Here is a 24662-nt window from a genome sequence, read left to right as displayed (position 1 = left end):
ATAACAAAATTTGGTCGAAAGTTATTCCAACAGAACTTCCCTCGTCCGTAAAGAACAGTCCAACAAATCCTACTTGTTGTAGTTAACTGTCAGAAAATTTAACCATCACTTTTCTTTGCACAAGATGTTAGACAAATGTTTGATTTTTTTCTCGAATTGACATTCCGTAAATCTTAGAAAACCTGGCAAAACCTTAACCATAAATTATCTGACAGTTACCACCCAAAATTTGGTGACGTCATCTCATTTTTCGACCACGTTCGAACATTAGCTGAAGAATTTCTTCGAAAGTTCGCACTATTTCTGCAGAAATATTACAAAAATCTTGTTTTAGAACAATAAAACCTGCGTATTTTTCTAATTAGCAAGTTGAAATTTACGTCTCAAAATTGTTTGTGGATTTTTTTAACTTTTCCAAAACTCTCGAAAATTACTAGCTAAAGATATTTATTGTAGACTGTATTATTTGTAGATTTCGACCCCCAGAAGTTATTTTCAACCCCATTTCTTTGAACATTATTATCATTTTTCCAAAATCGCCAATTAAATTATGGCAACTTTTATGATTTTTAAAAAATTTGACTTTTAAACCGATTATAAAATTTAATTTTGCGATTTTTTTTGTGATACCTCTATACGAGTAAAGTAATGAATGCCTTGATAAACTACATATAACAATGGGCTCAAAATATTTTGCATATTTTAGATGGGATGTATCGGAGAAACTTTGGCGATGGCCCCATCAATTTGAGGGAAGGAAGGAGATAAAGTTTCATTATTATTTACCACCCTTTCGATAACTTTAAAACGTTTCCAAGATTTCAAAACATTCGGCTCTGCAATTTAAGAGTTAAATAGTAAATATTGTTACATAATTTTGATTTTTTCCAAACATCGGCGTGTCTTACGAGTAAAAACTTAACACACATTCATAAACCACAAGAGCACGGTAGGTATCTTTTTTTTATAAAATTTAAGCTACATTTACTGTGTATTTTCAACTTTGGAAACGAGGTTATCCCATCGGTAGATAGCGCAACGAAATTCATAATACAAGTATAAAATTTGACAAAAATTATCTATTATCTGTCTAATAAAAATCTGGACAGACGGCAGACAGACAGACGGAAACGAAATATCTTTTTTCGTATTATAGGGGCTTCTTTACCTTACGTGCGGGACGTAAACACAATAAAATTGCAATGGTTGTATGTTTTTATTTAATATAATTACAGAGCATTTAACGTTTGTACTGGAAATGGTCGTGTAAATACATATTCATTTGACATTACATAAGGCTTCGTCGTTAACTTGGCCACATTTGTTCAAGTTATAAAAAATACATTTATATGTAAAGAGTAAACACTTCTAAAGGCAAATATTATAATCGTAAAAAGACATATAAAAAGAGCAGAGAATACAACATGTAGCACATACTGTTAAAATTCTAATAATGAAAATAATCAGTTCCTACATAAACCCCATTATGATTCACCAATCAACGCTAACAGACACTTCTTGTAGTCTCCCGAACAGTCGCCCTGAAAAATCAACCACATAAATCTGAGAACCCACACAAAACCTATTTACCTTAATTGCATCGGCTAACGATTCCCCATATTTTGCAGCATACTCCCTCTTGATCTCACCCATATCAATCTCAGATCTTGTCACAACCAACCTAATCAAATCGCGATCATTGGTCCCCAAACCTTTCATGCTCTTGTTCAAAGCTTTCGCGAAGTATGCTGCTTGATTCTTAATGGAACGCACCACCGCCAGAAAACCATCTTCAATATCACCAGAAAACTCATTTTTGATCGCCTTCTCAATATCATGCCCCGTTAGGCGTTGGTACTCGCTGAACACCAACCGCAGCTGTGCATGATTCCTCTGACAAAGAATCATATTGAAGGTGGATTCGTCCGTTCCGAAACGTAGTTCACCAGCACGAAGAAGTGCTTGCGCGTCAGCAGCTGCCGTTTGCGGATTGGTCATCATGGATTCGTCACGTCCAGCGCTGCAGAGGGACACCATCAGGCGTTTGAAGTGGCCTCCGGTGTCGCCTTTCAGATCGCTTTCCAGGTTTTGGTAGTAGGCTGCAATTTGACGGGTTAGTTTTGGTGTGAACATGTAATGAAGTGGTACTTTTGTGGTACGCTGCGGTGATGCACCGAATTTCGGCATTGCTGAGAGTGCATAGAACGTCAATGAGAACGGTTTCGTCAGTGCCTAAGCCACTGATGGCATCGTGGAGTTCTTTGGCGTAGAATTGGGGCAGAGGTGTCATCATGGCAACAACCAAATTTTCGAAGTTTCCGGTTAGTTCGCTCTTTAGGTCGCTAATAAGGTCCTTGCCGTAGAGAGTTTTGAATTGTACCGCGATTTCCAGGCGTTGCATGTTGGTACGTCTGGCGAGCACATTGATGATGGCCTTCTCGTCGGTTCCGAAACCTTTCATGGCTTTTCTGAGTACTTCCGCGTCTTCACGGGGATTGAAGGGATTTGCGGATACCACAGTTGGTGATGTCTGCAACCCCAAAATCAGTTCATGGTATTAATAAAAGGGATATAGTACCTTCCGTGTGTGTTGGCCATGACTAGGGGATTGTGAATAGTTGGGGGTTACATGCCCGGCGCTGTGCGGTCCTTGATTACCGGGATAAGCGGTACTTCCGTGACTGGGATAGGGAGATCTGCCTTGGCTGGGATAAGGAGAGCTTCCTTGGGTGGGGTAAGGAGAGCTTCCTTGGGTGGGGTAAGGAGAGCTTCCTTGGCTGGGGTACGGGGAGCTTCCGTGAGAAGGATACTGTTGTGTTTGGGGGTAGGCAGAAGCCCCGGAGGGGTAAGGTGCTCCACTTGATGGAGGAGCTCCGGAAGGGTAAGGTGTCCCACCGGAGGGAGCGGGATATCCCGCTCCACCGGACGGGGGAGGATACCCCGCACCTCCGTATGGCTGAGGCATGTACATTGGGGATCCGTAGTTGTAGCCCACACTGGGGGGAAAAACACCCCCCTGTGGGGGGTAGGGAGCGCCCGTGTTTGGTTGTTGCGGATATGGAGCATTCGAACCCTGATAAAAATCGATAGTTAGGGAGGGCTTTGGCGCCAGAGTGGCGGCATGTCGAGAGGGCAGGTCAAAATTGAAATCGGAACAAGCAAAAATCGGAGTCATGGAGCGATGACATCATTTCAAGTTCAGCGCGTTAGGGTCAGACACAAGAGTCAAAAGCCTTAACCAATTGTTAGTCTTGCGAGGAGTTTCATCACAAAATAATCCCTATCATGGCTTGAAGGTGCAGTGAGGAAGTTGTTATCGTGTTATCGTTATCAAATAATTCCGTTTTAATGATCTTGTTCTTGTTATCAAAGTTTGACCGCTAAACCCACGTCAAGCTGGTATTTACCTAGATTATACACTTACCTGCTGATATGGTGGATAACCCGGGTAACTCATGGTGATCTGTAACACCAGACGATTACTATTATTAAAACGTTTAACTACCAACTGTTGAATGTTAAGATACCGGCATTGCTCTTGTTCTATTTAAAGTTGTCTATTTAACCTAATTAACTCGTGTCGCGTTTTTTATTAAATGAGTACGAAATCAACACTACTCACCTTTTATAATCAGTTGTAGTGGTTTGTTTGGCTTCGTAATGTGAATAACGCGAAATTCCTGTACGTATTTCTATGACTCACTGAGTTACCTCTTCGCGCACTGCCGACGTCAAACTGAAACGTCGACAACGCAGACAAAACAAGGTCGTTAAATCACGTGATGGGCCTTTAGTGAAAGTTTCTCATTTTTCCTGTTACGAGAAATCAACTTCTATTACTGCATTGTAGTACCTCTGCTACTTGGTGATATAGGTTGAAGGTCACTGGGGATTTGAAAACAGAAAGGAGCAAACGATATGCAACTTTTATTACACCAGTAGACACATAACTGAACTATTTCGGAGAAGATAAAATTTTTATTATATTGATCAGGAAGCTATTCCCTTTTCATTTCTAGTGAATAGGGGCGACTATAAAGGAAATAAAAGAGGATATTATATTAAAACAAATACTTACCAGGGTGCCTTTTAATGGGTTTTTAAAAACTATTAATGAGGGTTGTGGGAAATCATTTTAACACTCCTTGTTACACGCAACATATACCTATTGTCAATATTTTATTTATAACTGTGGTTGCGCGATCGTGATAGTATTATCAATAAAAACAAATAGACTGAATGATCTAAGCAATTTTACAGTTTTAAAGATGATTTTATCAGTGAGGATTAGTGTATTTTTATTGGAATCTTTCACAAAAATCCTAGAAATGTATTGGCTGTTAGAGATAGTGAAATCCGGTCGTGTCTAGAAATGGACAAAAAATATTGGCTTATGGGCATAACTAACTCAAACTTGTGAAGATATGCTTTATTATTGTTTCTTTTTTAAATTTAAACAAGTAATTTTTATTTTGTATATACCCGTATATAATGGCATATTGCCTATGCTACTCCATGTTTCTGGTTTCTGGTGCATATAAGTGCATATTTTTACAAAATTTCGAAAGTTTACGTTTTATTTTTGTTCCTGAAAGATTTTCCGTTTGTAAGTATAATATATGTAGGTATCTGTGGCACTGTACAAATATGGATCGGAGTGGTCTTTCAATCGTTTTAGGCCAAGTGTTTTGGTACATACATGTTCTTAGAACGGTTGCTTTTTGTTTGAAAATTTAGTTTGTTAATCCTTTACCGTTTGAAATTTCGGTCATAAGAATTTAAGGTAAAGACTGGCAATTAGTGAACATTGATTTTCTCTTTTCAAAAGTGCTTGTCGGCACAGCTCAATAAGTAGACTGGGATTAGAATTATAATAACCCTGGGCAGTTTATTAAGGGATTCCAGTAATATTTTTGGATACAGAAAGTCAATATTCATTTATTCGTGGTCTCTACTATATTAGTGGAAATTGTTTTTTTAAGAAAACTATAATTAAATAATAGGTAGCAATTTTAAGACGGACCACCAATTTTATTATTATTACGATTGAAATGTGAAATAGGCTAAATTTCCCCACTTTCTGGAAGTTATATGATATGAATGGATTAATTTGTTCCCTGCAGCTTGTATGATCAAAACAGGACAAAATTTAAAAAGTTTTTTTCCAAATGTAATTCATTTTAGTTTACGTGTTTAGCTCATGCGATGAATGTAGTTGCTGAAATAGTAAGGGGACAATTTCCTTCAATAGTGCCCTGTGATGTTTTGTCGATGTGAAGCGGGCTTTCGTTATCTATAAAAACATATTAAACAATTTAAAATTTTCTTGTTGATAATTTACAAAAACATATTTATTTATTATAACAAAAATAAATGATAACAAACATTATATCAGTCTCTTTTTCTTCAGTCTTATTTTAATAACCTTTCAGTAATGAGGATGACTAATGCCTTATTTATGCACTTATGATTCACTAAATTTTGCATGTTTTTACTTATCAAGCATAAGCTAAGGAATTATAGTAATCGAGTCCATTAGGCGACTTGCTAGTTGCATGTTTTTTCGAAGTTTCATGTTCGCTAGAGTATGAAAAAAATGGTTTTCCGTTTTCGTCTGTCTGTCTATCTGTGACGATTTTTATTATGCAGATAATCTCCGAAATTACTGGCCCGATTGTTATTAAATTTTGTATGTATAGGTATTAGGAATGTAGATGATAAAACGCTAATAAAAATTTGGTTAATCATCCCTACTAACACTTTGATGACGTTCGCTCGTTATATTGCATAATTAACCTTACCAAAATCGTATGAAATAATATACTCCTGTATTTGTGGTTTACGAATCAACCTTGATTTTGTTTATAGTCATCCCTTTTTCTCGAAAATGTGAAAATTCGCACGTCTTTATTTAATAATGATAAAATATTTAGAACATTTTGTTGGATTATGGCTTAATTAATAATTTTAATCCACTGTTTTAAAGAGACAAACTCATCAAACAAATTTCTACATAACATTTTTTCGATGTATAAGCATAAACACTTGAAGTTAAGCATGTTATTAGCGGTAAGAAAAGAACACATTTTTTTCCTCTGTTTATCTGCTTTAAATAGCGCAGGAGCTCCAAGGGTATTATTTATGACGCTGGCTTTTTCTTATAGAGATTTACACAAAATAAAAATAGTAAAATCAAATTTTATCATTTTTCAAAGAAGCCGGATTTGTTGGACTTGTACTTTAGACGCGCGGGAAGTTCTGTTGAAATAAATTTCGGCATTTTTTAAGGCATATTAGTGCAATGGTGCATATAAGCTTTATCTTTAGTGCATATGTGTCCGTCTCTACTCATGTCTATTGTAGAATCTAGTTATTAAATTCTAGTGTTGCGGAACGTCGTAATAACGGACTCTAATGTATAAAAGTTATTACGTAAATGTCACAATAGAAGCATATTTTTTAAAAACTGAAAGCGTGAAAAATTGCTCAACTTAATATTCGTCACAGTATTAATGTATTTTTTGTATAGTTTAATTTTTTTAAGGCACCTGCCGCATTTACAAAAATAAAATTGTTCGGACGGCCGTGAAACTGATGTATTTTAATCGTAATGACTTTTTAATTTTATCACAGAATACTACCTCTGAATACTTGGAAATAGTTTTATTAAATTTATTAATTTCATAGCATATAAACACTCATTCTCAAATTAATTTCAAATTTTTTTCACGCTCTTTTGAATATTTGTAATGCACAACAGTTGAATAGTGGGTAGGATTTTACTCTATTTCTTTTCTCTTTTTTTTTGCAAGATTGACATTTATACACTAGACAAAATTTTGATTATTATTGATGTTGACACTTCGAGTTTCATTTGAATTGATAAAAGAAATCTGTGTAGTTATGTATGTAGACGTTTCTTCGCCTCTAGAGAACAAAAAAAAAATTGTATACATATGTGTGTTTTTAGTAAATATTTATGTTATAATTTTATCAATTTAAAATATTAGATAGATTAGATGAAACAGCGAACCTTTGGGATATCCTATTGAGGTCACGTCACCGTGCTAAGGAGCTTGTATTGATTCGATGTGAAGGTCAATTGTATGGCATTTTTTAAATTAAAAATACTTATTTTGTGGTTGACAATTCCTGCTTTTATGGGATGGCAAACGTTTAATAACAAAATTTGTAAATTTCGAGATTAATGTAAAAAAAAAACACAAAATATTAACAGTTGTAAATTTTTATTTGGTATAATTAATAATTACACAGCATTTGAAATTTGTACTGGAAATGGTCGTGTAAATACACACTCATTCGACATTACATAATACTTCCTTTACTTCACCACACGCGAAATCTAACTTATAAAAATACATGTATGAGTAAAGATTTTGTAAAAAGAGTTGCCTATTAACACAGCAGAGAATACAATTAGCAAATACTGTTAAAATTCTAACAATTGAAATTATCACTTCCATCATAAACCCATTATGATTCACCAATTAACGCTAATAGACACTTCTTATAATCCCCTGAACAGTCGCCCTAAAAAATCAACAACTGTTATATTATGTGACAACCACAAAACAACCTAATTACCTCAATCGCATCGGCCAACGATTCCCCATATTTTGCAGCATACTCCCCCTTGATCTCACCCATATCAATCTCAGACCTCGTCACAACCAACCTAATCAAATCGCGATCATTGGTTCCCAAATTTTCCACACTCTTGTGCAAACATTTCGCAAAGTATGCTGCTTGATTCTTAATGGAACGCACCACAGCCAGCAACCCATCCTCGATGTCACCGGAAAACTCACTTTTGATCGCATCCTCAATATCATTCCCCGCCAGGCGTTCATACTCGTCGAAAATCAACCGCAGTTGTGCTTGATTCCTCTGACAAAGAATCATATTGAAGGTGGATTCGTCCGTTCCGAAACGGTCTTCACCAGCAGAGAAAAGCGCCTCTGCGTCAGCAGCTGCCTCGTGCGGATTGGTCATCATGGATTCGTCACGTCCAGCGGTGCAGAGGGACACCATCAGACGCTTGAAATGACCTCCAGTGTCGCCTTTAAGATCACTTTCCAGGTTTTGGTAGTAGACTGAAATTTGAGGAGTTAGTTTTGATGTGGAGACTGTAACGAAGTGGTACTATTGTGGTAGGCTTCAGTGATGCTCCGAATTTCGGCGTTGCTGAGAGTGCACAGAACGTCGATGAGAACGGTTTCGTCGGTCCCTAAGCCACTGATGGCGTCGTGGAGTTCTTGGGCGTAGAATTGAGGAAGAGGTGTCATCATGGCAACAACCAAATTTTCGAAGTTTCCGGTCAGTTCGCTCTTTAGGTCGCTAATGAGGTCCTTGCCGTAGAGAGTTTTGAATTGGACTGCGATTTCGAGGCGTTGTTCGTTAGTGCGTCTGGCGAGCACGTTGATGATGGCCTTTTCGTCGGTGCCGAAACCTTTCATGGCTTTTCTGAGTATTTCCGCATCTTCGCAGGGATTGAAGGGGTCTGCCGGTACCACGGTTGGTGATGTCTGCAATCCTAAAATGAGTTAGTGGCATAAATAAAGGGTCATAAGTACCTTTCGTGTTTGTTGGCCATAACTAGGGGATTGTGAATAGTTGGGGGCTACATGCCCAGCGTTGTACGGTCCTTGATTACCGTAACTGGGATAAGGAGAATTCCCTTGACTCGGGTATGGTGAGTTCGTCGCTTGACCTGGGTAAGGACAGTTCCCTTGATTGGGATACGGGGAGCCTCCGGGAGGATATTGTTGCGCTTGGGGGTAAGCGGGGCCCCCGGAAGGGTAGGGTGTCCCATCGGCCAGGGCGGGATATCCCGGGCCGCCGGCTTGGGGAGGATACCACGGACCGCCGGATTGGGGAGGAAGCCCCGGGCCTCCGGGTGGCTGAGGCATGTACATGGGGGGGCCGTAATTGTAGCCCCCTTGTGGGGGATAAGGGGCGCCTGTGTTTGGTTGTTGCGGGAATGGAGCATTCGAACCCTAATAAAAATCGATAGTTAGGGAGGGTTTTGGCGCCAGAGTGGCGGCACGTTGAGAGGGCGGGCCAAAATTGAAATTGGAACAAGCAAAAATCGGAGTCATGGAGCAAAGAATTATTTCAAGTTTAGCGCGTTTAATAATGTAGGGTCATACGTCAGAAACATGTTACACTTATTTTTAGTCGTGTGAGGAGAAGTTGCTACTGTTATCAAATAGGTACTTTAATTTTAATGATCTTGTTCCTGTTATCAAAAGTTTGACCATCGAACTCACGTCAAGCTAGTATATACTCATATTTTAGATTTACACTTACCTGCTGATACGGTGGATAACCCGGGTAACTCATCCTGATCTGTAACAACTGTTGAATATTAAGATACTGATATTGCTCTTGTTTTATATAAAATTGTCGATTTAACCTAATTTCTTGTGTCGCGTTTTTGCCAAATAATGACAAAGTCAATATTGCTCACCTTTTATAATTAGTTGTAGTTGTTTGTTTGGCTTCCTAATGTGAGTAACGAGAATTTTCCGTACGTTTTTTTATGATTCACCAGTTACTTCTTGGCGCACTGCTAACATCAAACTGAAACGGTGACCACGCAGACAAAACAAGGTCGGTAAATCACGTGACGGGTCCCTAGTGTAAGTCGCTAATTTTTCCAGTTGTGGTGTTACACGGAAAATCGAGTTTTATTGTTTTGTGGTACCTCTAGGTGATATTGCTTGAAGGCCACTGGGGATTTTGAAATAGAAAAAGCAAACTATTATGCAACTTTTATTACACCAGTAGACATAATTGGACTATTCCGGAGAAGATAAAATTTTTATTATATCGATCAGAGGCTATCCGCGTGTCTTTTCCCGTGGAATAGGAGCGACCATAAGGTCAAGGATCGGAAATAGGGAAGGAAATAAATAAAGCGGTAGATTATATAAATTAAAAAGGTATACGTACCTTTGTTCTATACTAACAACCCTGAATTACTGGAACTTTAATAACAAAACTGTTAACGAGGGTTGTGGGAAATTACTTTGACATTCCTTGTTACACGCAACATATGTTGTGAATATTTTATTTATTACTTGGTGTTGTGTTATCATGGTTATAACATCTATGAAAACAAATAGACTGAGATAACTTACAAGATTTTGAAGTTTTGAAGCGGATCTTCTGAGTGTGTTCTCAAATTTTTTAAAGAATTGTAGACTTTAAATTTAGGATTTAGTACAGACATATGAGTTTAATAAATAATCTGGAGAATCATTACGGTGTTATGGAGCTAATAATGTAATATGGGTCCGTACAATTACAATTTTTTTGAGTGGATTGCCGCATTTACAAAAATAAAATTGTTCGGACGACCGTCCAGCTGATGTATTTTTATCGTAACGAGTTTTTAATTTTATCACAGAATAATACCTCTAAATCCTCGGAAATAGTTTTATTTTGTGAATATCATTCACCAGGAAACATAACTAAACATAATTTTAGAAAAATTCGACTTCTTAGCAAAAACACTGCCGTACTCAAATTAATTGAAAAGTGTCTTCATATGGTGTCCTTCCCCTACTTTGTTGAATACTTTTATTCCACGCCAACTGAACAGAAGGTAAAATTTTACTCCATTCCGACGAATCATGAACCACTATCCAACTTTTTATTTCATCGCCTATATCATCGACAGCGCAGGTGCCAATTCCTCCATACTTGGCACTAAAATCAACCCAAACGTTTTGTATCAGCCTGATCATTTTTTGCACAAACTCGGCTCCTTCTCGAGATTGTATGACCTTACAAGTACCCATCAACGTTAAAACATCGACTACATTATCAGCAACTTCTTCAGGAGTTCTCGTTTTCATCGGTTTAAACACACAAAACCTCGTGAGGTTGTTTTGATAGACCATAATGTATTTGAACTCGTTGTCGGGACAAAAATAGAAGTTGATTATATCAATTGAACATTTGGAACTCATCAAACTGCAAGCCATATGATCTGATTTTAGTTTGTGCCTAACTCTTTTCATACAGACGGGACACAGTTGGCAGTAGGTCCAAATGTCACCCGGAGATATATTGACGAAACGACTTTTAAGATATTCGTTCATTTTTTTAGTTCCCATGTGCTGCAATCCCGTGTGAACATAGTGAAGAATGGTGAATAGGTCGTCATCGTGGACGTATAACATCATTTCTCCTTGAGCTGAAGGCAAGATCAAACGTTCAGCACCTTCGAAGAAAATTGCCCCATATTTTTTGAGTATGTCGGTTTGCTTGGTCACTTTGGCCGCTGTCACTTGATACAATAGCTCGTAGTAGTTTTGCTTAGATAAGTAGTTAGTCGAGGAAGAACTTCTATTTTCTTTAAGTTTCGACAAGAACAGTTCTTCTAACACGTTATCCTGGAATGATATGTAATTTTGATGTGCTTGTGTATAGTTAATACTCACCTTTAATGGAGGAAATTTTTTGTGTAGTGACGGGAAGAGTTCTGTTAGTAGTTGAAGAGTACTATTCTTAGTATCCATGTACTCCTCGCTTTCACAGTCATCATCAGGGGTGTTCGTTACACCAAAAAGTGCATCATAAGGTGCTCCTTCGATATCAGAATGATATTCCTGGTTTCTGGCCAACTGAACGAACCGGAGTCCTTTAGTCCATCGCACTGTCTTATTTTCTTCCAACCAAGTTCTGATGTCTTCATCTATGACACGAGTGCCTTCATACGCGTCATTTTTCAAGTGTTCAACTTCTAAGTCTTCCCATACAAATTTTAGCTGTCTGATAATGTCCTCGATTAGTGTCCAATCTTCCTTTGATCCGATGGTAGTAGGAACTCCAACGAAAGTAAATATGTCGATCAAATTATACGCTACTTCTGCCGGTTTCAAAGAGAAGAGAGCTTTCAACATGTAGAATTTCGTCAGATGGTTTTGATAGACTAGGACGTATTTGTAACCACCGTCTGAACGTAAGTGGTAATCTATAAAATTAATAGAACAATGTGCACTAATATTACTATATATAAGCGGTTCACGGTCAGATTTATTGTAGAGACGTTTTCGTTGACATTGCGTACATGCATTTAGATACGTCATGATATCTCTTGTAACAATATTGGCGAATCGCTTTTTTAATTCAGAAGCCATTCTTTCACGCCAGGCGTGTTTTAAATTAATGTGGGTGTAGTGGAAGACATAGAATAACTCATCATCGTGAACGTAATGTTTAACGGTGTGTTCTCTCATTTCTGTTTTTACTAATCTTTTTATTCCCTCCCGTTCTATCACTTGATAGTTTAGCAAAATATGATAGTTTTTACCTTCTTCTACAGCTATAACTAGTTCGTCGTACTCCTGTTTCGTCAGTGTTCGACTACTGTGGTAAGTTTGCCTACTTAAATTTAGTTTCGTCGTAAAGTACTCTTCTAAGTTGTTGACATCCTTCCAATTGGTATAACATTGCGGTAGAAGATTTTTCACGATTCTTTTTTTCAAACAGTTACGACATTCTTTTGACTCAAGGGAAGTTGTACCACATCCCATACAGATTCCGCTCGGGTTTGTATCGTCTTCCACAACCTCGATTTTGATTGCATTTTGTTCAGGTACAGGTTCACCGGGGTTAAATGTCAGTTGTTCATCTTGAGCAAGTGGATCTTTAGCGTCTTCAACTTTCTGTTCAAACTCTTCTACAATTTGATCTTCTTCGATTTTAATAGTATCTTCCACTGTAGATTCAGACACGAAAATGATATCAGGACGATTTTCTTCATTTTCGCCATCTTGACTCTGTGGTTCACTTAACCCATAAATGGCATCATAGGGGGTTGTTTCAATATCATCATTAAGTTCTCGATTTAGTTGAAGCTGAATTATGTGCAAATTTTCAACCCATTTTGTTGAATTATTTTCCATCCACTCATTGATTGTCCTGTGAACATCGCCAATAATTGCAGGTTCTGTTTTCATGAAATGCCTAAGTTTAAAATCTGTCCATATATTTTTCAGTTCAGTGGCCACGTCCCGCCAAAACTGACTCCCAATACTTGATTCGATTTCCTCCGAAACTCCCACAATTGTAAAAGCATCTACCAAATTTTGCGCCACTTCTTCAGGCGTATCACTTTGTAAACAGCTAAGTAAACAGAATTTAGTCTCTTTATTTTGGTATATCATCACGGACGTGCCGTCATAATTTAAGATATTTACAGAGCATCTTCGACTTAAGTCACTATAGACTATCGTCTCTCTTTCAGGTTTCTTTTTTCTAGAAGGTCTTGGTATCCATTGAGATTTTCGCTTGCAAATGGGACACGACTTTCTAAAAATAGCTACGTCCCTACGGACAATATTTGTGTAGGTTTTTTTCAGCTCTGTCATCATTGTGCAAGTAGTGGCGTGTTCGAGTTTGATATGCGTGTTGTACAGAACTTTAAAGAGCTCGTCGTCGTGGATATAAAAAAGGATTCTATCCGCTGTTACTAGTTTTTGGACGCCGTTGACGATTTTCACATTGTAGTTTTTTGGTGGGGAGCAGGTTTTGGGGTTTGCTGTTGTTACCGAGCGAATTAAATGGTTGTATTTTTCCTGGGTTAGATTCCGGGGGTCTTTGTGGAGAAGGCGCAGGTTTTGGAGTTTCCATTTGAAGGCTTGTTCTGGGGTCATCCCCTGCAAAGAAGTTGTATAAAAACGTAACTTTTTGTGTCTAATTTTCTTACTCGTTTTGGTTTCGCATTGACAGCTGGCTTTTTGTTCGCTTTTGTTGACACTGCGTCTGGTTGTTTTTCTTTTTTACTGATACATTTACCTTGAGAACGGGGTCGCAGTTGGTAGTTGGATAAGATAGGGAATTTGCACGGAATGGCATTTGGCGCTAATTTCGGTACTTGAAGTTGGTACTACAATGTAAGATACAATTTTTTTTTACTTTTTAGTGTTTCATTTACCGTAAATACGTCTGTTTTCACCTCTCTGATGATATCTGATTCCCGAAAATGTTTCATGCAAACGCAGTCTCGGTACGTCAATTGTCGTCCCTTCGTCGGTAGCGCCTTTTGCCATATTTCCAGTTTATTTTTTGGAATTGAAAACAAACTCACTTTTTCTAAGCACGATTTTAAGCCACTTTTGCATTTTGGGACTACACATTTTCGGCCCATTTTGCTCGAACGCGATTAAAAAAAGCAACGGGATCAATGAGATAGACAAAGCAAGCGGATCAATTTGTTTTCATCCTTGTTTTGCTCACGCAGGAAATCTGGCGACAAATGACATTTGAGGTTATGTTCTTGGAAATAAATGTTCTTTTTTAGGAATAGAGAACAAGTGTGCGGCACATTACGACTTACCTTTCGTTTTGTCCATCAAATTCAAATTTAAAGTAAACACAAAAATATTTATTGTTGGTGGTTGATTTGGAATGATCACTGGTGTGTTTGTTTTGGAATGTACTACAATAGACGTACACATAGGAAGAAATAGGTTATGTTGAGCTACTCGCACTGTTTAGAAAATTAATGTACACTTAAATTCAAAGACATTGCGGGTTACTAACAGCGAACAGCTGATTGTTTTGTGGTTTACACTACGCATGCGCAAAAGCGAAAGTTTTGGATAGCAACCACGTTGTTACTAACAAGTTTTTTTTAAATACGAAATGTTCAAAATTAAAGTCTTCAAGGACATCAAACTTTTATTTATTTATTTTTTTCAATAGTTATAAATGCAACAATAGGGCAATCATGTCAATTCTTTACTTTTACAATGGTTACACTCAACGTCTTCATCACTTAATTCCGTCCCACAGTCTCCGCAGATCGTTTTCGGTTCCGTTTTACTTATTTCCATAATTTCGTTCATTTCTACATTTTCTCCATCATCGATGTCATTGTTTTCGTTATCATCATCATTTATGGTCTCCTCTTTACACACAACTGCCATTTCTTCGTTCTCCTCGTCACCGTCATCCTTCGCTCTACTAGAACCCACTTTGACCTTATGCTTAAATAGCGCCTCATACGGTGTCATGTTAATTTCTTCATTAAAAATAGTGTTACATTTCAGCTGCACAAACCGGATTCCCTCACTCCATTTCGACTTTTTGTTACATCGCATCCAACTCGTTACCAAACTCTCAATGTCTTGCACAAAAGAATCCGTGACTTCCGTCTTCATGTTGCCAATTTCCAAACTAGGCCACAATATTTTCAAAATATCGATAAGTTTTTCAACGAATTTGGTTCCACAACTGGACTGGAGAAACGCGGGCGGGCCTAAAATCCCAAAAATGTTAATCAAATTGGTAGCGACTTCTTCCGGCCGGGTTGAATTTAGCGGTTTTAATATGGAAAACTTCGTATACATTTCTCTGTAAACCAAAATATATTTAAAACTGCCATCAGGCGAAAATTCATAGTCAATGAAGTCAACATAACACTGATTATTGAATTGAGCAGATCTTTTGTCTATTTCAGTTGGTTGTTCTTGTTTTTTCGTGATACATTCCTGGCACACACTTAGAAAAATTGTGATGTCTTTGTATGTCACGTTCTTAAATTGTTTTTTGAGGAGTTTCATCATCTTGTCGCGATTTCCGTGATCAGTGGACAGGTGTGCACTTAAAAAAACCTGGAAAAGTTCGTCGTCGTGTACGTAAAATACCGGTTTTGTGGGGTTCGTTGAGGGAACAATGAGTCTTTTAGGTTCGCTGTTGGTCACGTCGTATTTTTCTAATAGTAGAAGATCCTGTGCTGATCTGTGTGATTTGTTTAATTTTGTTACTAGTACTTTAGACATAAGAACGTTGTATTGACGTTGAGAAAGCGCAGTTCTGAGACGATTCACGGAAGATCTGTCGTCTTTGAGTTTGGCTCTGAAGGCTTCCCCCATTGTCTACGATAAAAGAGTGTTAATGATTGTGAACATAACCTTACTTTCGGGAAGTTGTTTTTGAGGTTTTTACCGCCAATTTGTCTGCGTCTGGCGTCGGATCGGCAGCTTGAGGCTTAAATAAAGAGAAATTATAGGCGGAAAGTGAAAGTGAAGTGTAATTACCTGGTAAGTCATGTTTTGTATGTTAATTTACATAGGGATTACAAAGAAATAGATCCCGCTTGCGGCGTCGCTTATTTTACTGTACTTTCTAAAATCGATATGGGGTGTAGGCAACCAACAATACATTGTTAACGCTGTTTGTAGCGGTTGCTTTTTAAATTCATGTTTCTTGAACTTTTTTTTCCCTCAAAGATTCCGTTTAGTCGTTTACACATTCGTTCGATATTATGTATTACAAGACTACACCTTGCGGAACCCCCAGATTTAACGACAAATTAACAAATATGGCTTCACCATTTATCAGGCGGACGTTGAGAATTTGAGTAGATAATACCACCATGACACTATTTTTATTATACTTACTTTGTACAAAATTGTTAGGTCTCCTGATATTGACAAGAATTCTCTGTTCAGAAGTGATGTTTTTATTAAACATCTCGTGTTTTATTGCAACTTCACGACCTCTATCACGATTTTGTTTTATGGTGAATAAGAAGAAAGAGACAGAAAACGTTATTTCTGTAACGACCCATTGTTTTACTAAATTTTACGTTAAAAACGTCGGTGTGCATAAATAATTATAAAGTACTTACGTTTGCAATTTATTGTTTTTATCTATGTTTACTTTAACCTGTTTACATGCTTTTGCTAATAGTTTCAACCTCTTTCCATCTCAACGACTCAATTAAAGTGAGTAACGTCAAGTCATTGTCGTCTGTTTGTTTTACAGCTCAAAAGATAAATTCCTGTTACAAAAGTGCAATTAAATTGCTCAGATATGTAATTCGCACTTGTGGTTGTCTTATCTATCAGCTGTCCTTGATTTTTTCGTTGCCGACAGGACGTTGAGTAATAGCTTTCATTGGAGAACATTTAATAACGACAAGCGTTTGTTACAATTATAATTTAATAACTGCAAAAATACTGGATAGTTAACAGATTCATTTGAGTACAAATATAAAGCCAGATTTTCGAATCCCCAAACAATTCAATCGCTCTACTTTCTACAAATTTTCTAACTATCGACTACAGACAATAGACACTTCTTGTAGTCGCCGGAACAATCGTCTTGGATGAACTCGGCCAAAGTTTTTCCATATTTATTCTGGAAAACTTCTTTAATATCCGCCAAGTCGATTTCCGATCTGGCGACCACTATCCTGATGAGGGTGTGATCGTCGGTCCCCATTCCTGCCATGCTGTCATGTAAACGTGTCGCCAAATAATCCGTCCTGTCTCTTATTGCATGCACCAAAGCCAGAAGAGATTCTTTAGACGTGAGCGAGAACTCATTCTCTATCGCTGTTTCGAAGGGATGTCCGGTGATTTTTTCGTATTCTTCAAAAATCACCCTCAATTGAGACCGGTTTCTTTGGCACAGGACTTGATTAAACGCCGATTCGTCGGTACCTTCGATGAGCTCCCCGGCCCTCAACAGCGTCTGGGCATCGTGAAAGGCTTTCTCCTGATCGATCGTCTCGGATTCGTCGCGATGACCCTGAAAAGAAACGCGTGGGAAAAACTGTATTGACCCAAATGCCCATCCTACCGTCGAAAGGGAGACAAGCAGTCTTTTGACCGTCCCAGACGTGTCGCCTTTGATGTCTTTCTCCAGAGACTGCTGGTAGACTGAAAAAAGAGCGCGTCAGAGAGTTGGAACTATGTATTATTCAAGAGGTCGTAATTGACGTCAAATGAGAGTAATTAAATGCGGAAGGCAACTCACGTCCTTCGTACTCCTGAGAGATCTTGACGACGTCGTCGTTATTGTGGATGCTGAGGATCTCCACGATCGTACCCTCGTCGGTACCCAGCCCGCTGATGGCCTTGTGGAGCTGCTTGGCTTGGAATTCGATCGGTTCAGTCATTAGGGCGACGATAACGTCTTCAAAGTTCCCCCTAAGTTCACTCTTCAACTCTTTAATCAAGTCCTAGAAACAATTAAGGGTTCTAACGGTTTTACGTGTTCGTGAAACTCACTTTTCCGTACATCGTTTTGAACCTGGCAGCGATTTGCTGGCGTTGCTCGTTACTTCTGTTCGTGATGATCTGGATAATTGCATCTTCGTCTGACCCGAATCCTTTAAATGCCTGTTTTAGGGCTGCAGCGTCTTCTTCGTCGTTGAAATTGGGGTCAGGATGAACTGTCGGCTGCAGGAATTTAGATTTGTTTGATTAAAGATGAAAAGGTGAAGTACTTACAGTGCCGGTCATCTTGAGAACACTCGGATCTTTCAGTGGCAGCCGAACAACCTCGGAGCGATTACTGTTGTGGAATAGAAATAGTTAAAGAGAGAGCGAGCGCTTGCGCGATAGCGGGACCTATTTTTAGTGCTGATGATGATTCAAAACCAGTTCCTGCTATTTGACGTGCGCTATGGTTATTTGCACTCTGAGTTGGTCAGTTTGTGGAAAAAAGACGAGAATTTATGGTGCTTCAGATAAGTGTTGCGCTTTTAGAATGCGGGCTTTCTTTGTCTCATTTTTCCTCATTTTAATTAGGTTGCGAGGACGTCGTTCAACGTCAGGGGAAATGAAAGAACTGCGATAGGTTTCAATTTGGCGCTTCTAAATTGACTTTCTGCCACGACAATAAATATTAACTTACAGGGTGAACGATTTAGAAGACGTCAGATTATAGCATAAAATATTAACGAAATTTATTTCCAATTTTTTTCTGCCCTTAATAACAGTAAAAGCACTTATCACAAATGAACAAAAACGTTCTGCAACGAAAACCTGATACATTTTTTTAATGGCGGTTAAACTAGATAAAAGACAGTGAGATGAAATGGTTGGTGAAGAAATAAGTCGACAGTGGTCCTTTTTTTAAAATAGTTTATTTCTCTATAATGTAGATTTTTAACAGTCACAACACACTCTCATATAACATTCTCTTCTTACTTTGTAACAAAATTTCGTTCTAGGTTTATTGTTACTTAAAATCAGCTACGTTATTGTCAGTTCACCTGACCAACTTGTGCTACCACTTAAAATAGCTCCATATACGTATTCAAAAGTTCCTCTTATTATGGGATTTATGTACAATGAAAAACGATGTCACTAGGATCCTTCTCGTCTATTTCAACTCTCAACAACGCTACAGGATAAAATTTTTAGTATTTTTTTTATTTTAGTAAATGTTTCAAGAGACAACAAAATCGGTAGAAAGGGCCTCAATGATAAACGAACTGACATCATTGGTGTAAAAATTTTGATATGGATTTTGTTAGCTTGTGCGATCTACTCTAGTCTCTCGAATCGACCAAACCAACAAAATATTCGCGCCACAGTTATGGCAGTGTAACTTTAAGCATTGTCAGCATATTTGATATGCATTTTCGTAATTATTTTCAGCTGAAAATATTTCTGCGCCGCCGGAGTTACATCGAAGTTTCCACCCGGCTCCTTTCAAGTTTCACCGGAAGGGTTGCAATCTCGAGATTCCTCCTTTTAATATTTATGCGACGACAAATCGAACTCTCACAATGTGATTCAATGGCAGGTTTTTGTGTGAATTCCGTGAAAATTTAATGCGTTCGTAATGAAACTCGGCACTCACGCAACGCAACGCGAGATAAAAAATTAAAGGATTTCGTCACGGTGTAACTTCAGCGCGCTTTTATTACCTAACAAATCGTGAAATTCGCTAATTTTTGATTCTTCTAAGTATGTACAAAACGTGTCATCAGTCATTGTACTCGTCGTACAGTGCCACGCGAGAAAAAAGTCCCCCAGATCGATTTTCTCGCCACTATGTACACTTGTTCCTGTAACTTTTATCAAAATAAGTTTGAAAACGTGTGTCTTTAACGAATGCTCTTAAAAAATTATTCACTGCTCGAATTTAAATCGAAAGTCGTTTCGTCCGCGAAAGCGCGTTAAAGTCGCAGAATTTTCACTCCCAAATCCATAAATCGATAGAATGTTCAGCGTCAAACCGTTGCTTCTTTAAAGTGTCCATGAATGAAAACTTTTATCGACAAAAACGTGCACATAAAGAAGGGGTAAATAACAAACTCCTATAAAAATAGAACTCTTTCCAAGCAACCGAAACACCAACAAACCGTTCAATTACAAACCACCCTGAAACAACTCATTCGAAAGGAAAATATGCAAAAACGAACCGGTGAAATATCGGCTAATCCAGCTATAAACGCGTTCGATTGGCTAACCGGTTGGCGATATTATTTTTAAAGTTATTGCATATTGAGACATTTGTTGGAATATGTGTTTCCGAAGATGTGACGACTCTTTGTGAGCGGGTTTGGAAGTGCACGAGTTTGCTTTATTACAATCCATTACTTTGCGAGTTTGTTGGAACCCTTTTTACGACACACTTTAATCGGTGGCCAGTTTACGATATTAAAGTTCGCCGTTTTGAACGATTCGGATTTGAACATTCTGTGTCTAACTTTCTTGACGAAACCGAATGAAAAATTGAAAGCTCCTGATCCCCTAACAGGTACGCCTATCAAAATCACAACGCTAAAAATTCGCTTATTTGCTTGGTCCGTTTCTAAATTACGAAATGTATAAAAGTCTGTTTACTACCAATTCTGCACGTTACGTCGCTTCCGAAGTGTGACCGTCACACCGTCGTCACCCTGTCGACCTCGACGTAACGCACAGAATTGTCGCTGTGTCAGCAAATCACTCCCTTTTCGTCGATAATGGCAGTGTCTGAGGAAAGACTCTTCAAGCGCGTCTGCAATATCGACCGCGGCCTCCTCCTGCAAGTCTTCCAAACGGCCAAACAAGTGGCGAAGCTCGAAACGAGGATCCCGCAGGCCCCCAGGAAGAGGTAGAGCGGGGGCAGCTGCAGGATCATGGAACAGTGAGTGAGAGCCTCGTCGATCCCCGAGGGACAGTCCTCGGTGCCGTCACACCACACCGTGGCATTGATGCACGCGTCCAGCTCCGGGCAGCGGTATTGACAGTCGTCGGGCTTGAGCAGGAACAGTCCCATCCCGTTGGGAGGAACGTCCCGTCTGGAAGAATAATGGTCGGGATAGGGTCAGAACAATCGGATGCGGTTACCTTCTCCCTAGTTCGAGCCACATGACCGAGTAGGACGCTTCTTCCTTCCCGATGAACTCGACGACGATGGATCGCGGCAGCTCTTTGCCTAGACGGTCGATTTCGATCTTGTCGAGCGCTAGATTCCCGATGGAGTGACCGTCGACTTTGCCGACGTTCCAGCCCTCGGAGAAAACCTCGACGAGGTTGTTCCGGGACGAAGAGCTGTACGGACATATGAGGGCTGAATAGAGGGCCGTGTGCACCTTAATCCGATTAGAAGTTCCGCATCTCACGGGGGTGACGCTCCGGGAGCTGCCGTCTCCGAGGCGGCTCGAGTGTTTCATTATCACCCCGCTGATCTTCACGTAGAGATACTTGTTTGGCGATGGAATTATCACACGAGGGCTGTTCTCGCAGTTGGTCTGGAAATTCAGGAAATGATGTTCAGGAGCGAATCGGTTGGTTAAATGGAACAGATTAAATCCGAATGCAAAAACGACGAACGCTCGCCCCATTCGAGAGGTGGCGAGGTTCGCCGATAAAAACTTTCGCGATTTTAATGGAACCGAAGGGTTAATTGAGAGTTCGGACGATTTTTATCGTTTTGCGTGAACGAGAGCGTCAAACGCGGACCGTTAACGACGGATCGTTTGGCCGGAATGGTTTCTACTTACTTCCTTTGGTGATTTGTTCGGGTAGTTCAAGAGCACTTCTCCGCTGGGCCCGTGCATCCGCAAATTACTCGGGCAGATCGGAGTCTGTATCAGCTTCCACGTGCCTTCGAACGACAAAGTAGTAAAATCGTCCGAAGCGTTCATGCCGGTCACGTCGAAACGCAATTCGACTACGTTAGACGTAGAGACGTAAGTGAACGGCATGAGTTTATCCTTGTCGAGCGAGCAGAGGCAGTCCCTCGGAACTCCGGGTACGTCGGCCCAAGGAATTTCGTACAGACGCACCGCTGCCGTCGCGTTTCCGACGCACTCCAGTCGATCCGTGTCCTTGCTCACTTTCGTCCTGCAGTCGCGGTTCTTAATCGTCATCTGGGTTATCGTTATCTTGATGCGCTCGTCTTTTTGGGCTTCGAAGCGGTACACGCAACTGAAAACATCCGGCGGTCCGGTTGAGGTGATTTATGGCGGAAAAACATCGCGTTTTACCTTATGTTCTTCGCTCCACCCCTTCCGTAGAGAAATATATCTCTCGGAGACCTGAATTTCTGGGATGACTCCTGAGTGGCGCTGGTGAAGCGTCTCGAACAAACATCGGGGCCGAAAGGTTCGCCGTCGAGATGTAAATCCACGAACTCGTACAGTGCACGGAACTGCACGGGTCTGAAAAAACAATAACAATACCAGCTGAACAAACTTTTCTTGCTTTTACGTAATGTTTTATAAGCCGAGTTAAGGGCGAACTTTGAGAGGCGAGCGGCGATAATAATTAGATCAGAGAGATAAAAGGGGAACGTTATTCTTAAAATGCGGCCCCGGGTTTTTCCTGCGTTGAGTTCAGTGGTTCACAAACTTTTTTCAAAGGGGACCGTCCCTTCTGGCAAGAACTTTATTGGCAACCTCCTGTCATGCTTAACTCCATATTAAAACAGCAACTCGCAAGCCGATGAAAACTTGGAATGAGTAAATACGACAGAGTGGAGAAAAACGAGGACAAAAGAGGACCGAAACGAAAGACATCAAGGGACTGGAAAAAATCGAAGAGAAGAATTAAGAGCTAAAAGATACTACTCCAACATCAATTCAAGGGTATAAGGAGATATCGGAAAAGGATTATATGATTTTGTTAAATATGAACAATTTTTAAAAAGATCATCTACATCTGGAAGCGACAAAGTTAAAAAGGAAACATATAGTTGAAGGTCATTTCGACAGAACTTTCCTCGCCCCTGAAGTGCAGTCAAATAAATCCCGCTTTTTTGAAAAATTATAAAACATTTTTTGCGATTTTTGTTTTCTGATCACCTATACAAAGTCAAAACCAGTGAATAATACTCTCGCAGCTTGTTTGACTTGAATTTTTCAATTTTTCATTTGATTTTGTTTCTTCAGTTTGTCACTTTTTCAATTTTCCAACTTTGGAATTTTTCAGTTTTTAGATTTTGCAATTTTTTAATGTAAAATTTCACGAGTTTCTATTTAATTTTTAATTTTTTAATTTTTCGTTTCGTCAATTTTTCAATTTGCAATTTTTCAACTGTTAATTTTCTTTTGTTTCTTCAATTTTACAATATGTAGCCCATCAAGTTTTCATTTTTAAATATTTCAGTTTTTTGATTTAGCAACTTTTGAATGTTTTAATTTTTAGATCTGGCAATTTTTCAATGTGCAATTTCACGAGTTTTCAATTTTTCGATTTTTCCATTTTTCATTTGTTCAATTATTCCAGTTGAAATTTTTCGTATCGGTTTTTATTTTCTTTATTGTTTCAATTATTCGGTTTTCCTGATTTAATATATTTTTTTTAATTTGAAATTTTTCAATTTTTGGGTTTTTCAATTTTTCAGTTGTCAATTTCTCAGTTGTCAATTTCTCGATTTTTCAACTTTTCGTTTCTTCAATATTTGAATTGTAATTTTTCTAGTTTTCGTTTTAAATATATAATAATAATTATGATTTTTAAAATGATTCACTTTTTCAATTTTACGATTTAAGAATTTTTCCATTTTTTTAATTAAATTTTAAAACTTTTTCATTTATTTGATTTTTCAATTTTCCGATATTTAATTGTTCACTTTTTCGATCTTTCAATGTTACAGTTTTTGGACTTTACGATTTTGACGATTCTTTAATTTTCCGATTTTCCAATTTTTGGATTTTTTACAAATGTACAATTTATCGAGACGCTTCGTTTTTTCTTCTTTCCAATACTTTGATTAATTAATTTTTTCGATTTTTAAATTTCTCGATTTTTACTTTTTCATTGTTCCACTTTTCAAATCAAAAATGAAATTACGAAAAAGCATAAAATGAAAATTTTTAAAAAATCTAAAAATTGGAAATTAAGAACTTGAAAAATTGAAGAAACGAAAAATTTAAAAATCCAAAATTTAAAAACTGAGGAACTTTAAAATCGAGTGTTCAAGTATAAATTTTTCGGTTTTTCAATTTAACAAATCTTGAATTTTTACAATTTTTAAATTTTGCAATTTTTCGATTTTTAATGTTTCAATTTTTGAATTTGCAATTTTCGGTTTTTTTTCTTTATTTATTCGATTTTTTGATGTTTCGATTTTATAATTTTTTGCTTTTTCGATTTTAATTTGTTTAATTTTTCCTTTCTTTAATTTTTCGATTTGCAGTTTTTCAAATTTTCGATTTAAAGTTTCTGGAGTTTTCAATTTTTTATTTTTCGGTCTTCGATTATTTAACTTTTCATTTCTTCAAATTTCCGATTTGCAACTTTCGGTTTCGGTTTTTATTTCTTTTATTTATACAATTTTTCCATATCTCAGTGTTCCGATTTTATAATTTTTTGTTTTTCCAATTTAAGTTTTTTTAAAGTTTCGATTCTTTAATTTTTTCGGTTTGCAATTTTTTATTTTTCCATTCT

General features: G+C 38.1%; 6 protein-coding genes across 23 annotated transcripts in view; 1 reads left to right on the top strand and 5 right to left on the bottom strand.

Annotated features, from left to right (window-relative positions):
* LOC135142408 (origin recognition complex subunit 5-like) overlaps positions 1 to 24662 on the top strand; it is a 174918-nt gene that overhangs the window by 36431 nt on the left and 113825 nt on the right. The window contains exon 1 of one of the 2 annotated variants that reach the window (XM_064074121.1): positions 15909 to 16079. The exons of the other annotated variant lie outside the window; for it this stretch is intronic. The gene's annotated coding sequence lies outside the window, so the exon portion shown is untranslated. Of the gene's footprint in view, positions 1 to 15908; positions 16080 to 24662 lie in introns of those variants that run through there. 2 annotated transcript variants of the gene reach the window in all.
* LOC135142239 (annexin B9-like) lies at positions 1198 to 10061 on the bottom strand. 17 transcript variants are annotated; one of them, XM_064073929.1, is made up of 7 exons: positions 4079 to 4197; positions 3623 to 3885; positions 3425 to 3463; positions 2579 to 3073; positions 2149 to 2530; positions 1591 to 2099; positions 1198 to 1541 (listed from the first exon to the last, which is right to left on the bottom strand). In XM_064073929.1, the coding sequence occupies exons 3-7, from the start codon at positions 3455 to 3457 to the stop codon at positions 1485 to 1487; spliced, it is 1476 nt and encodes a 491-aa protein (XP_063929999.1). In that variant the 5' UTR covers positions 3458 to 3463; positions 3623 to 3885; positions 4079 to 4197; the 3' UTR covers positions 1198 to 1484. The 17 variants fall into 17 exon arrangements, with proteins under 17 accessions (XP_063929999.1, XP_063930013.1, XP_063930021.1 ...); XM_064073943.1 differs by having other exon boundaries at positions 3623 to 3813; XM_064073972.1 differs by lacking the exons at positions 1198 to 1541; positions 1591 to 2099; positions 2149 to 2530; ... (2 more) ...; positions 3623 to 3885; positions 4079 to 4197 and adding exons at positions 7231 to 7551; positions 7606 to 8114; positions 8165 to 8546; ... (2 more) ...; positions 9491 to 9753; positions 9976 to 10061.
* Positions 10448 to 14601, bottom strand: LOC135142222 (uncharacterized). The gene is made up of 5 exons (XM_064073900.1): positions 14372 to 14601; positions 13970 to 14280; positions 13742 to 13921; positions 11472 to 13691; positions 10448 to 11423 (listed from the first exon to the last, which is right to left on the bottom strand). The coding sequence occupies exons 2-5, from the start codon at positions 14180 to 14182 to the stop codon at positions 10548 to 10550; spliced, it is 3489 nt and encodes a 1162-aa protein (XP_063929970.1). The 5' UTR covers positions 14183 to 14280; positions 14372 to 14601; the 3' UTR covers positions 10448 to 10547.
* On the bottom strand, positions 14704 to 16769 carry LOC135142421 (KRAB-A domain-containing protein 2-like). Its single transcript, XM_064074140.1, has 4 exons — positions 16670 to 16769; positions 16077 to 16616; positions 15985 to 16026; positions 14704 to 15914 (listed from the first exon to the last, which is right to left on the bottom strand). Exons 2-4 carry the CDS (start codon positions 16086 to 16088, stop codon positions 14763 to 14765), a joined length of 1206 nt encoding a protein of 401 aa, XP_063930210.1. The 5' UTR covers positions 16089 to 16616; positions 16670 to 16769; the 3' UTR covers positions 14704 to 14762.
* On the bottom strand, positions 16966 to 18379 carry LOC135142432 (annexin B9-like). The gene is made up of 5 exons (XM_064074148.1): positions 18279 to 18379; positions 18057 to 18227; positions 17803 to 18007; positions 17626 to 17705; positions 16966 to 17574 (listed from the first exon to the last, which is right to left on the bottom strand). The coding sequence occupies exons 1-5, from the start codon at positions 18288 to 18290 to the stop codon at positions 17092 to 17094; spliced, it is 951 nt and encodes a 316-aa protein (XP_063930218.1). The 5' UTR covers positions 18291 to 18379; the 3' UTR covers positions 16966 to 17091.
* The window catches only part of LOC135142390 (uncharacterized), a 105126-nt gene continuing 99369 nt past the window's right edge, over positions 18906 to 24662 (bottom strand). Inside the window, exons 8-11 of the mRNA XM_064074103.1 lie at positions 22259 to 22432; positions 21773 to 22199; positions 21117 to 21520; positions 18906 to 21067 (exon numbers count right to left, since the gene is read on the bottom strand). Of these exons, the coding sequence (XP_063930173.1) occupies positions 20722 to 21067; positions 21117 to 21520; positions 21773 to 22199; positions 22259 to 22432 (1351 nt within the window). The 3' untranslated portion in view covers positions 18906 to 20721. The remainder of the gene's footprint in view (positions 21068 to 21116; positions 21521 to 21772; positions 22200 to 22258; positions 22433 to 24662) is intronic.

Source organism: Zophobas morio, unplaced genomic scaffold (genome assembly GCF_036711695.1).
Source record: "Zophobas morio isolate AGI-343-1 ecotype UQ-CSIRO unplaced genomic scaffold, CSIRO_AGI_Zmor_V1 ptg000004l, whole genome shotgun sequence".
Classification (NCBI taxonomy): domain Eukaryota; kingdom Metazoa; phylum Arthropoda; class Insecta; order Coleoptera; family Tenebrionidae; genus Zophobas; species Zophobas morio.
This window is presented reverse-complemented; position numbering and strand designations above follow the sequence as displayed.

Bases quoted from the DNA above. Each gene is read 5' to 3' on its own strand.
- LOC135142421 (XM_064074140.1), bottom strand. The intron at 15,915-15,984 runs GTAAAAACCTCA...CTTTTATCGTAG, and splicing joins CAGACGCAGACAAATTGGCG to ACAATGGGGGAAGCCTTCAG.
- LOC135142432 (XM_064074148.1), bottom strand. The intron at 17,706-17,802 runs GTGAGTTGCCTT...CTCTTTTTTCAG, and splicing joins CTCTCAGGAGTACGAAGGAC to TCTACCAGCAGTCTCTGGAG. The intron at 17,575-17,625 runs GTAGGATGGGCA...GTTTCTTTTCAG, and splicing joins TGCTTGTCTCCCTTTCGACG to GGTCATCGCGACGAATCCGA.
- LOC135142239 (XM_064073922.1), bottom strand. The intron at 3,074-3,424 runs GTAAGTGTATAA...GATTTTTATCAG, and splicing joins GTTATCCACCATATCAGCAG to GGTTCGAATGCTCCATATCC. The intron at 2,100-2,148 runs GTACCACTTCAT...GTCAAATTGCAG, and splicing joins CACCGCAGCGTACCACAAAA to CCTACTACCAAAACCTGGAA.
- LOC135142222 (XM_064073900.1), bottom strand. From the start codon at position 14,182: ATGGGCCGAAAATGTGTAGTCCCAAAATGCAAAAGTGGCTTAAAATCG. The intron at 13,922-13,969 runs GTAAATGAAACA...CTTACATTGTAG, and splicing joins TGAAAACAGACGTATTTACG to TACCAACTTCAAGTACCGAA. The intron at 11,424-11,471 runs GTGAGTATTAAC...ATATCATTCCAG, and splicing joins AAAAATTTCCTCCATTAAAG to GATAACGTGTTAGAAGAACT.